Source organism: Carassius gibelio, chromosome A8 (genome assembly GCF_023724105.1).
Source record: "Carassius gibelio isolate Cgi1373 ecotype wild population from Czech Republic chromosome A8, carGib1.2-hapl.c, whole genome shotgun sequence".
In the NCBI taxonomy this organism is placed as follows: Eukaryota; Metazoa; Chordata; class Actinopteri; order Cypriniformes; family Cyprinidae; genus Carassius; species Carassius gibelio.
In genome coordinates this window covers 11719785-11732384 of record NC_068378.1, presented here as the reverse complement: position 1 = coordinate 11732384, position 12600 = coordinate 11719785, and the positions used below count along the sequence as shown (strand labels likewise).

Here is a 12600-nt window from a genome sequence, read left to right as displayed (position 1 = left end):
AGGGCAGAGCTGATGAATGACATCCTTTTGCTGTTATCTCTAAAGTAAACAGCCTTAACACACACTCTACTTCTCATTCTGTCAGTCACACACACACACACACACACACACACAGTCTCTCTCTCTCATAATTACTAATGACTTAATGCTCAGGTCGATACCGGTCATCTGTAATTCTGAATGTTGCTTTGGTTTTTAGTCCCATTATCTAGTTATAAATTAATGTGAATTTTAAAGTGACTTGGGTATGCCCCACAGGATGTTGCATTTGAATTTCAGGAGGAGGAATTTACTGCAATTCGAAGAAAGTCACACATCACAGGAACTTTACAGTTTCACAATTCAAAAGTCATGGTTCGGTATGTGCAATGTTCAGGGAAAAAGGGACTATGGTCAAAACTAAAATAAAGAATGTAATAACAAATAATCAAACTACAAGTAACAGCACAAATATATATAATAGAGCAAAAATACAAAATAAAATAAAGAGTGTTTCAGGTGTTTTAACAGTTATTTTCTGGCACATACATTTTAAAGTAAACAAATGTAAAATAACTAGCAATATGATTAAATGGTTTACCGCTTTTGACCAATAGGTGGCACTGTCATCAAATTGATGTGGTGTGGTCAGTGTGAGGTGACAATGGCATATACAAAGTTTGGTGTCACAATGCCCTGGTTCACACAGCAGCAGAATATGGTTGTCAGTCCTGTATTTGAGTTAATACAGTTATGTTCACACACAGTACGGTTATGTCCAGGTGTGATAACCACATTCTGTTACTGAACTCACACCTGTATATTTTCAGGACTCACAACCGCATTCTCGGAAAACACATTGTGTGAACGGAACAGAACAGGACTGGACAACTAATTGTCAGTCACGACATACAGTGTGAGAGAAAGCCACTCAGTTTACCACGTGTTGCATGTTTTCATGTGTGGTTTCAGTAACTTACAGTGACAGAGAAATTAGCTGTGTGTCATCTGAAAGTCTCCACCGAAGCCAGTTTCTTTGACATGTAGAAATGAAAATGTTGGTGTCCAAATGACTCAGGCCAAGGAATCTTAAAAGAAAAAATTATTTTGCTTCTAAAATGTACAGTTCAAAGTAATTAGCATACACAGGGTAGGGTTGTGCACAAACAGTTGAATATTTGAATGTACTATCTGCAGTGATTATTCGAAAAATAAGAAATATTCAAATTTTACTCAAATTAAGCTTTGCCGGCTGTGAATGCTGTAAATCTCTGATTAATCACGAGCACACAAACTTTGTCAAGTGAAGCTGATTTATCACAAAAAAGAGGAATCATGAAATACAAACACTGGAACGACATGACCCCAGTCAAATGAAGAAAATCAGCAGCTCAGGTAGATGCAGATGTGAGCCGAGAAACCCCTCATTTTCTCTGCAGCTGGATTTATTGTTAACAGACTATAAGGCTGTGTATATACCAAAGCGTTTTATTATTTTTATTTTTTTTCATATTTTTTCAATAGTTTTCAATGGAAGCACCACGTTTCTCAAGACGCCAGCAGCACGCCAAAGTACTAATAAATGTTTAACTCATTTATCAGTTTAGCAGTCAAATCAGTGGAGGTTGGGCGGCTCAAATATTGCACTGACCAACTGTCACATTGTACTTCGACTGAACAACAATGGAGAAGTTTGTATTGATGTATGAAATGCATGCAACATTGATGCATCTGCTTCAGTGGCTTTTCTGTATCTCAGTAACCAAAGTGCTTCCATAGTGCTCGCAAGCGTCCACAGCTAGGCAGTTTCAGAAGGGCGCCTGCCGTTTTTAGCTGGCTAAAAACTGCTTTGGTTGACACACAGCATAAGGCGCTGACTTTCACCCGATTATGCTGATTTTTTTGAACAAGATTATGTAAAACAATGCAAACGCGTTTTTTCATTCCCTCTGCGTTAAATGCTTTTCTCTGAAAAAAGTTTTGCTACACAATGTTTTTTGTTTTCAAATGGATTCAAATGGTGACAAAAATAATGTTTAAGAAAATTGTCTTTCTCATTAAACGTCATTTAAATAAATATTGATTTTACATGTATATGTAATAATATTAAGGTAAAAAAATGTAATGTACTATTAAAAACAACCTAAAATCTTTCTTTTGTAATAAAACATCTCCATCCTGCTTGCTGTCTCAACTACTATTCAGAAATTGATTTGAACATCTCAAAGGGATTTCAGTTCAGTTCTGATTGGCACAAACCCCTGACAGTCACATACTCACAGTGATCACACTCAGTTCTGCTTGTGATCAGAGAGCTGATGACTCTGTCTGTCTGTGTGTGTGTGTGTGTGTGTGTGTTAGATACACTGTACCCTCTGTAGTCTCCTCATTAAAAGAAGCACGGTTGAATGGATGCGCTCACCAGTTCATCATCGCAGTACTTTCATGGCAGTCTCACCAGTGTCTTCCTGTGCTGTTTCCTGTCATTCATTTTCACATGGTCACACAGTTTGTGTGACTCAGGTTTTGTATTTTGCTAATAATTTCCTGGTATTATGTTACAGCCCTGAAAATATCAGCAGCTGCCCAGTTATGACACCATGTGTTAGTTTAAGGTGATATCTGTTACATGATGGTGAACTGGAGCCGACCGGGTTGGTAGCTGAATAGTGATCAGGGTTAATAGTCCTGCTATTCTGTTTTTATGCCCGCCTAGCAGATTGCATCTCTTCACTCAGTGATTGGCTAATGTCCAGCTCTGGTGCTGTGATGTCACACCCAAAGGGAGTGGCTGGGTTGTTCAGTGTGAGATTTAGCTTCACCTGGTGGTTGTTTGCAGTGCTGCAGGAGGATTAAACTACAGTACCTCTTTTTTATTCATTCAGGCCTTTCCACTATCAGAATTATTTCCACTATCTTGCCCATTCAGTAAAACCAGTGGTGATCACTGACTGTCAAGTTCTACTCTTAATATTTATTTATTATTGTAAATTAAACAAAAGTATTGGACAGTTTATTTTATTACACTATCATTCAAAAGTTTGGGTAAAAATATATATATAATTTTATTAAAAAGTGACCGTAAGGACTTTTACATAAGAAAATATATCAAATAAATTGTTTCTATTCATCAAAGAATCGGCAAAAAAAAAAAAAAAAAAAAAAAAAAAACTCCAGGTTTCCACACAAATATTAAACTGCTCAACCATTTTCAACATTGTTTATGAAAATATAAAAATTAAGCACAAAATCACCATATTAGAAAGATTTCTGAAGGATCATGTGACACTGAGTCAGTGCTTTGCTATCACAAGAATAAATAAACTTGTATTTTAAATTGTAATAATATTTCAAAATATTACTGTTTACTGTATTTTTGATTAAATGAAATGTGTCCTTGGTAAACCCATGAGGCTTTCTTCAAAAACAAGCATTAAACAATCTTACCAAACTCAAATGGTTTCAGACAAAAATGGTTTTGAACGGTAGTGTGCCACATCAGGATTTGAACAGGTCTTCATAGATATTACATTGGTTAAAATTTTTTTTTTCTTTCTTTTTCTTTTCTCTTCTCTCTTTGGTAATTTCCTGCCTCATCCAGACAGCCACTGGTACTCCCTCAAAAAAAAAAAAAAAAAAAAAAAAACATTATTTAGGCAGCTTTTTAGTTTTAAAAATCCTCTTTTCTTTTTTTTTTATCTACAGGAGCTGGTAAAACAATGTGTTAGTGGACAGGAGGACAATAAAGACACAGACAATCTGGTGCAGGAGACCGACAGTCAGTACAGCACATGGGAGACTGGACTTCGCACTGATGACAGGTGAACACACACGCCTCTCAAAAACATGTAAAACCATAACCATTTATGTCCTCAAACTAATATAGAAACTATACACAACTATCCTCAGTCACTGTTTGTAACACCAGGATCAGTCTGTAGCAGAGCTATAATGGACAGACACACAGGCAGATACATCTTCATTACAGAGCAGACTGGGCTTGTCAGAGAGGTTTGGTTACAGCGATGACCAATGCAAGAGGGATTCAGATGAAATGAGAGCTGGTATATGTGGATCATTGGGTTGGATGGGTTGAATCTGTGCTCTAAAAATGAACTTTGGATGGGTAGATGTGTTGTCACAAACGCTGATGTAGCCATCCCATTAACAGTTACTCACAGATAACCAGTAAGTTTATTAGGAACTGCAAAATTATACATGGTTTAAATTAATTTACGAATGGGAGTCTGACCAACGTTCATGTTGGCCTAAATGATGTGCGAATCAAATTAAAATCAACGGGCTGCAAAGCATCTGCGATTAAAGGGAAGATATCTCGGAAGTAGCGACGGATCTATTGTTCATTATTTTGCCATACTGTCCTCCAGAGTACAATGGATTATTTGAAAATAAAATAAACGTAGGGTGGGAACTTGGTTCTATTCACTGCTTGTCAATGGATGGAGGAAGATCTGAATGTGAGCTTGTAGTCTTTTCTAAGAATTGTATTTCAAGTTTAATCAAAACAAAACGATTGGAGTCCTGCATACATCGCTAGAGAGAAGTCTGGCTGGTTAGCGGAAGGTTGTTGTGATGTTTTGATTAAAAATGACTAACCCTTCAAACTCCTTGTACTTTGGAGAAATGTTCCCCACATAAAATGAGGGAACAAAAAAAAAACAGAACTTGTCTGTTTTTGTGCTGCTTTTCGTTCATCTGATGTAGCAAGTGACCAAATGTTAAATCACAAATATGCAAGGAAAAATACTGCCAAAAAACAATAATAATAATAATAATAATAAAATGAAAATACAATTTCATGATATATATGTTTTTCAATTTACCGGGCACAGACTGGTGTTCAAACCTCATAGCAACCTACTTTTACAGTCATGTTTTTTGACTTTTACATTTTCTGCACGAATGAAATACAGAAAAACATGTGTTTTCAAATATAACTTTCGTCCTCCTCAGCCTCACTCCAGCTACACCTTCATCTGATGACAACCTCAGCCCGTCTCCGCAGAAGCCCAGCCCACCTCACACAGCTGAACAGCTCCTTCTCATCGACACGCCAGATGGATCGACATCATCTCCTCAAAAGCAGCCCGAGCTCCCATTCCCAGAGGTCAGTCTTTGCTGCTAAACCGTAGGCATAGTTGGCCTAAAAATGAAAAATGTCATTATGCTCACCCTCATACCGTTCCAAACCCTTAAGACTTTCCTTTATCTTCGGAACAAAAATAAAGACACTTTTAATGAAATTTAAGAGATTTCTGTCAAAGTCAATGAAACCAAAACTACTGCTTCAAAATCTTCACAGAGATTGTAAAAGTAATCCATATGAATTGAGTGCTTTAAATAAAATCTTCTGAAAAGACATGATTTATATGATGAACAGATTTAATTTAGAGTTTTATAAATGGTTTGAACCACTTCATTCATATTGGTTACTATTACAATGTCTTAATAAACTTTTGAAAGTGTCAAAGTTTTAAAGGAATGGACTTGGACAGGTTGACAGAAGTCTCTCAGGTCCACTAAAGGCATAGTTGACACAAATTCTCAAAATTCTGTCGTCACTCATTTCATTTCAAACCTGTTTGACTTTCTTCTGTGCAACATAAAACGAACATATTTTGCAGAATGATGTTAACCAAACCATTTCGGTTTCATTCCATTATTTGGACAAGGAATACAAGGGAAGTCAGTGGGAACTAAAACGGTTTGGTTACCAACATTCTTTAAAACCTCTTTTGTTTTGCATAGAAAAATATAGTCATACAGGTTTGGAATGACATGAAGTTGAGTAAACAATTACACCGTTTCAGTTCCCTATAAAACTCTTAATTTGAATGTAAACACACAAAACTGTAAATAGCATTTGACATGTCTCTGTCTTTGTCTGTAGACCCACACGACACTGTTAGACTCCAGTGCACTGCGTGCCAGAGTCAGTCTGAACAAGATGAGCACTCGCAGAGCCCCGCCCTCTCGAGTCGCCCGTCACAGCGCCCTCTTATCTCAAGTACCCGAGGGAACCGGAGCAGATGATGAATGGCGCTACAAGGACTCAACAGGTACTTACACACGTGTGCCTGCACATCTCATCCCATGAGGCTGGGTTTGAGTAGGTCGTGGGTCCTCTTTGGGTCATAATTATCTTTGTACTGTAGAAAAGTCAGTGAAATCTAGTCCACTGCACTCAAGCCAGTCTTTCTGTCTGTCTGTAGAGAAGAAGACAGACTCCCCTAAGCAGGATGAAGACTCGGACTCTGAGGAGCAGGCCAAGGAAATCGGATCCCGGACTTCCTCCATGTCTCAGCCTCAGAGAGTGGCGCTCTTCCCTGGCATGGACCCATCTGCTCTAAAGGTGAGGGGATTTGGGGATTCCACCCCCCCCCCCCCCACACCAGTTCAATTTCCTTATCCTTGCAAAGCCTGACATATGAAGCAATAGTGTGAAAAGGATCATTTTTGGAGATGAAATAGTTAATTGAACTTTTAGACAAAATCTGAATGAAAACAAAAACTATTCAATAAAATAAAAAAATATGCAATTATATGGCTGCAGTTCATGAAACTGTTTATTGAGAAAAATAAGTAAATCATAGTGATTAAACAGAAGCACCTTCCTAACAAGGCTTGTTTTATGTCAGGCTAGAATTGTATGAATTTGTTTGGAAGCTGATCATTTTGCAGCTTGCGTGACGTGAGATTTGTTCGTTCGTTCGTTCATTTCAGGCTCATCTAAAGAAGAGAGGCGATTCAGACAATCAGACAGACGGCCCGACACCCCCTCAGCTCTCACGCCCCCCCAAATCTCCATTCTTGCCTCGAGCCTCCCGTGTGCTGCCTCCTGCTGGCGGCAAAGAGAATGTGTGAGTGCTTTTAGATCAATAGACATCAGAAAGTCTCAGAATCGTCTATTGTTTGGCAGTGCTGTGTTTTTGTTTCTGATTTTTTTCTCTCACTCCATCATCTTTTAGAGAAGAGTCCTCTCCTCAGTGGCTGAAAGAACTAAAGACTAAAAAACGCTTGAGTCAGTATGAAAACGACGGTACAGCCTGAACACGCAGGTAAATCGTCTAATGTGTCTGTACGTGCAACTACATTATAACTAGGCTTGGCAAAATACAAAAATGTCTGTAGGTAAATGACAATAGCAGCGATTTTATTTATTTATTTTTTTTCTTTGTTGTTAATGATGTTTGTTTGAAAAGTACCAGTACTTTTGACATCCCTAATTATTAGGGTTTGGTGTAGTGGTACTGCTAGTCTAACACAAACCACATGTGTTTTTCCCCTCATCTCAGGATGCCTTATAACTGCAGTATCTGTAGCTGTAACTCGCGACAGAAGCCTTAACCTTTGACCTGGATTTGACGGGAATTCTGCTGCTGCTGCTGACTACGAAATCATTTTGTTTCATTCGTTTTTCTGGTCTTCTTCTCCAGTCGTATACATGTGCATGGTGCCTTTCTAAAAGATTTCTGACTTACATTAAGAGCGAAGCAGAGATCTGTGTGTAAAGCGTGTGTCCACGTATGTATTGTCGAGTTTCTCTTCAGCTCTTCGTCATACGAGAGAGAATTATTTTTGCATAGAGCCACTTTAACCTCTAGCGAGCGAGAGATCATTCTTTATAGTTCAACTGTGGGTCCAGGCGCACCTACAAGTAACCAGAAGTGCTTCATATAACTGGAGTATGATGTTGGTTTATTTTTACCCTTTTATGTTCATAGTACTACAGCTTCAGTGCTATTATTTGTTTGTTTGTTTGTCATATTCCCATTGATTTTGTGCAGTTGATGGTTATAGGCATCAACTGCACATGCATTATAGATGATCACAATTTATTTTTAATCTTTAATAGTCGACAAATCAATGCTGAGCTGTCTGTATAGATAGTGTATCTAGTCATGACAAAATGTTAATCGCAGAATGTTATATGTGTATTAATGTCGGTTCGAAAGGAATGTGGTAAATGTTTAATGATCAAAAATGAGTTCAAGTTCATTTACGGCCCTGTATGTGTGTTGATGTGTGTGTGGAAACCTGTCTGGTTGGGCCACTGAATGAATTTGTTTGCACATGTCTCCTAATAACCTTCTATTTTTTTTAGATTTGAGACATTCAGACCTGCATAGTTCTGTATGCTGCCTCCGTTTGTCTAGCTTTCTAGCTGTTTGAATCCATAATATCATGATTGACAAAATTGCGCATGTACAATCAGTATACATTCCCTTTATTTCACTTTTTTGTGCTTTCTTTTTATCACAATTCTTAACTTGCTTTAACCGTGGGCCAAAAATGATGATAGGAAATTGCGCAATCAGCGTATAAATCTCTTTTTTTCTGCCCTTACAAGAAAATATTGAATGAATACAGAAGGGAAAACTTTTAATTTGTTTTCCTCACTTTAGGTTACACACATCTCGAGTTTGTTTTCTTTTGTTTACTAGTTTGCTTAAGGGAAATTTGAGATGTCAAAGTACTGTAAACATCGTTCACCTTGCATTGCAAACATGTTGTAAACGTATTTTTGAAAAAAAAAAAAGAGAGAAAAAAGCGCTGGGCCGTTGTGCCACTCCCACATAACAAGCACTTTTCACCTGATAATGACCAGCGGCTCTAAGCAGTAGTCACTTTTGTACCACATGAGTCTTCACGCGTGATATCAATGTTGTGATTCTGACGTATGTGAGTAATATGTCCTATGGTTCTTTTTTTATTTTATTATCAGCTTCTTTTCATTGTCTGACTATACAGTTGTTATAGTGCGTTTAAGGGTAATTTGTCCTTTTTATTTTAAATCCGACTGTAAAGATGTTTATTGCACTGTTGTAATGCCAGTGTCCAATACTGTAAATTCATAATAAAATTTGCTATAAATACATTTTCATTCTTTTTTTAAGTGTGCTGCTTAGAATTTTCCAAAAGGTTTCAGAAGTCAATAAAACCACTGACAAGAGGTCATCTGATAATGCCATCTTATATAACAAGCAGATGGAATGTAATACATTATTTATGGATCAATTGATAGACTCAATCAAATGTGGATTTCAAAAAGTCCAATGCACTTGTAAAAGAGTGAGTGCCCAAATAAATGCTCCGAAACTCTCGTAACGCAAAATCACTTATTTATTTCTCAGCAGTAGCAAATAGAATCACTGACAAGTTAAAGGGTCAAAGATAAGCATTCAGAGGTGAAGAGTAAGGCAAGGATGGGGCGTTTCAGAAGCGCCAGGGTTTGAGGAGAAGCGCCGGTCACTCAGGTGGAGGTTTGGAAGGCCCCTCTTGGGTGATACTGCATGTCACGGATGCGTCTCACAGACTGGATGTGAGGCAGCACGGCCCCAAACTCAGAACACTCCTTAAACTCTCCTTTCTCAAACAAGTACTGGTAGCCTCTGTATCCTGGGTACTGATAGCCCACCCAGCTGGAACCAAGGTAACCAAAAAGGCATTTAAAGATAGATCGTCTTAAATGTTGGTTCACTGCACTCCTATAAGCTGTTTTTTGAGGTTCTACTCACGTGCCACTCTGCACACGAACTGAAGAGACTTTCTCTTGGTATCCATGAGCGTGGAAGCTGGGGACATCATCATCTATGATCTCAATCTTCTTCCCAGTGAAGCTCGGGTTCTCATAGAGTACGATCTTGTGTTCCTGGCTGTCCTGAGAGGACATGTGTAGAACAGAATATTGAAAGTCCCCCCTTGGAACAAATTAATATACACATCTGGATACACTTGACTCAAATGTTTTATCATCTTAAAAATCATTTGATCTGATGTTGGTTGAGAGAATGTCCAGAAGACATGAAGAAGCTAAATTATTACTTAGTTTTGTTTGATGATGACCTAACTATTATTCTCAAATGTGCAAAATAGTCATAATTAAGTATGAATTTCCACATTTTTGAATGGTACTGTATGTACAGAATAACTGTGTAATCCTGCAGTTATTTTTGTGTTACCACTTTGATGGGGCGGAAGGCGACGATGCAGTCACTGCGTCTGCTGTTGGTCCAGGCGTCCCAGCGAGGATACTCACCCTTCTCAAACACATACTGTTCCCCCTTACAGCCAGGCTGCTGATATCCCACCCACCTGGAACAAAAAGTTCACATCTTTGTCATGCTTTCTTTCTCTTTCGTCTTTCTTCATACAACAGTTCTCAGATGTGTTCAGCCCAAAGCTGATGCAACAATCCAGAATCACTGAGACATTTCACTGTTTGTATCAGTTTGTCAGTGTTCACAGATTTCCAAAAAAAAAAGAGTATTGTATGGAATGCTTTCACTCTGTCTGAAACAGGGTTGCCAGATCTATGTAACAAAAACAATGCATTGGCCAATCAAATTTAATGTCATTTATCATTTCTATATCTCTAAATTGCTCAATATTAGTGTCGTGTATATTGAATATCACACACTATTACACTCACAGATGTGCTATTTTCTCTCACACACAAACTCACGGTCCACACAGCACCAGTACGGAGCCCACTTTCGCCACGTCCGCCTCCTGGATGTTGTTACAGGGCTCAGTCAGCTCATGACAGCGGCCTTGGAAGTTTTCCTGTTCGTAGATGACCAACTACATGACAGAAGACAGGAGAGAGAGTGTAACGGAAGATGAGCAGGAGTAGCAGATGAGTGAGTCACACCACAGATATTCTGGGAACATGTTTGTACCTTGAAGTTACTGGCAACTGGTTGTTTTTGTTTGCTTGCAGGGTTCTGGTGATCAGTTGCCATAGTGAACCAGGATGAGTGTGATGAGCTAACATGGGTTCAGAGATAACATTAGGAACAGAACAGGAAGCAAACAATAATTATTAGTGTCAATTATGTTATTATGATAATTGAATATCGCAAAAGCATAACGAATGACAAGGATGAATTGTTGTGTCATACTTAAATGAAAAAAAAAAAAACATGTTAACAATGATAAAGTAAGCAATAATATGCATATCTTACCAGCTCCAGGATGTGCCAGTCGCTGTGGGGAGGCATCAGGAGCTCAATATATACTGCAAGCTCAGGGGCGGAAACACTGCCAAAACATGTCTCTGTCCAGAAAACCCTCATAGTCAGGTCCTAATAGGCTGACCGGCTGGCACTGGGAGGGCTGAAGAAGTACCAGCCAAACATCCTCACCCCTCGCCATCCTACCCTCCCTTTTCTTTTGATACCCCACAAAGTTATTTCATTAGTTGTCAGTTTTCGCCCAGCCGTGCTTTGTTCCATATCCCATGATTCAGCACAACCTGTGCCAAGAGTCCAGGACTTACAACAAGAGTGACCGACTCTGGATGTGGAACTGAAAGAGCGAGGCTGGTGCATCTTTTCACAATTACTGTCAACCCTGTGAGATTTTGGAAACATCTTAGTTTGTCACTAAATATGCTTTATAATCATAACATAGATGATGTTTTTCATCAGTGACGTATTGTTGGAGAAACACACTGGCTTGGTGAGTCACCTTGCTGTGATCTTGGGAGTTCAACTGTTCTGTTGTTTTACAATATAAACACAGAGATGTTTCTAACCCAAAAAGCTCAACAAATTAAATGAAAATATAGCCAAAGTTAAAAAGAGTGGGAGACCTGAACACATTGATTTCAGTACTTTGGAGGGAATCAGTATCTGGCCCTCGAGATCCACTGTGTGGCACAATTTAGCTCCAAGCCCTTGATCAAACACACCTGCCTGTAAACCAGAAGACTTTGGTAAGGTTTTTCAGATGTGTTTGATTAGGGTTGGAGCTAAACTCTGCAGAACAGTGGACCTTGAGGGCCAAAGCGGCCCACCCTGAAATCTTAGGGTTACTTATAAACCATGTAGTGCCATCAATTGTAACACCACCAATGTACTGCATTATATTCAATACATTGACTGAACAGCAATAAATAAATAAGTGAATAAATAAAAAAATAATATATATATATATATATATATATATATATATATATATATATATATATATATATATACATAAATAAATACAAATTCTAAAGTTAATTTCTGTATAGCGTTTATAGTATAACTACCCGGCCTTCATTTTGGTATATTTAAATCCTTGTTGCTACACTTATTTAGCTAATGTAAATAATTTATTTATTAAATAAAAATTAATTCATTAATTAGAAACAAATTTAAAAAAATATATATGTATACAGTATATAGTACAGACCAAAAGTTTGGACACACCTTCTCATTCAAAGAGTTTTCTTTATTTGCATGACAATGAAAATTGTAGATTCACACTGAAGGCACCAAAACTATGAATTAACAAATGTGGAATTATATATGGAATTATATACATAACAAAAAAGTGTGAAACAACTGAAAATATGTCATATTCTAGGTTCTTCAAAAGTAGCCACCTTTTGCTTTGATTACTGCTTTGCACAGTCAAAACTGACAGACACCGTGGGAAAGGAGGAAATCTAGTGGAAACCCAGGGAACACAACCCATACACTGTGACAGTGTCCAAACTTTTGGTCTGTACTGAACAAAAAATAAGGCCGGGAAGTTGCTTATTCTTCACATTACACTATACATAAATTAACTTTCATAAATAAATGTACCCTGACAAATATCCACTGG

General features: G+C 38.0%; 2 protein-coding genes across 3 annotated transcripts in view; one reads left to right on the top strand and one right to left on the bottom strand.

Annotated features, from left to right (window-relative positions):
* LOC128018465 (zinc finger CCCH domain-containing protein 13) overlaps window positions 1–8876 on the top strand; it is a 41309-nt gene extending 32433 nt beyond the window's left edge. For both annotated transcript variants that reach the window (XM_052603961.1, XM_052603962.1), the window contains exons 7-13: window positions 3685–3800; window positions 4954–5107; window positions 5891–6059; window positions 6213–6352; window positions 6724–6860; window positions 6969–7058; window positions 7296–8876. In XM_052603961.1, the coding sequence (XP_052459921.1) occupies window positions 3685–3800; window positions 4954–5107; window positions 5891–6059; window positions 6213–6352; window positions 6724–6860; window positions 6969–7050 (798 nt within the window). In that variant the 3' untranslated portion in view covers window positions 7051–7058; window positions 7296–8876. The remainder of the gene's footprint in view (window positions 1–3684; window positions 3801–4953; window positions 5108–5890; window positions 6060–6212; window positions 6353–6723; window positions 6861–6968; window positions 7059–7295) is intronic.
* A 147-nt stretch (window positions 8877–9023) lies between these two features.
* LOC128018039 (beta-crystallin B2-like) lies at window positions 9024–11862 on the bottom strand. The gene is made up of 6 exons (XM_052603432.1): window positions 10968–11862; window positions 10683–10770; window positions 10466–10584; window positions 9963–10095; window positions 9519–9661; window positions 9024–9422 (listed from the first exon to the last, which is right to left on the bottom strand). Exons 2-6 carry the CDS (start codon window positions 10743–10745, stop codon window positions 9254–9256), a joined length of 627 nt encoding a protein of 208 aa, XP_052459392.1. The 5' UTR covers window positions 10746–10770; window positions 10968–11862; the 3' UTR covers window positions 9024–9253.
* Window positions 11863–12600: the final 738 nt, after the last annotated feature.

What these genes read in the sequence shown, in the direction of transcription:
- LOC128018039 (XM_052603432.1), bottom strand. Translation starts at nt 10,745, where the DNA reads ATGGCAACTGATCACCAGAACCCTGCAAGCAAACAAAAACAACCAGTT. An exon ending in GTACTGGTGCTGTGTGGACC is followed by an intron (nt 10,096 to 10,465) that starts GTGAGTTTGTGT and finishes TTTTTGTTCCAG; the next exon opens with GTGGGTGGGATATCAGCAGC. An exon ending in CCTTCCGCCCCATCAAAGTG is followed by an intron (nt 9,662 to 9,962) that starts GTAACACAAAAA and finishes ATGTCCTCTCAG; the next exon opens with GACAGCCAGGAACACAAGAT.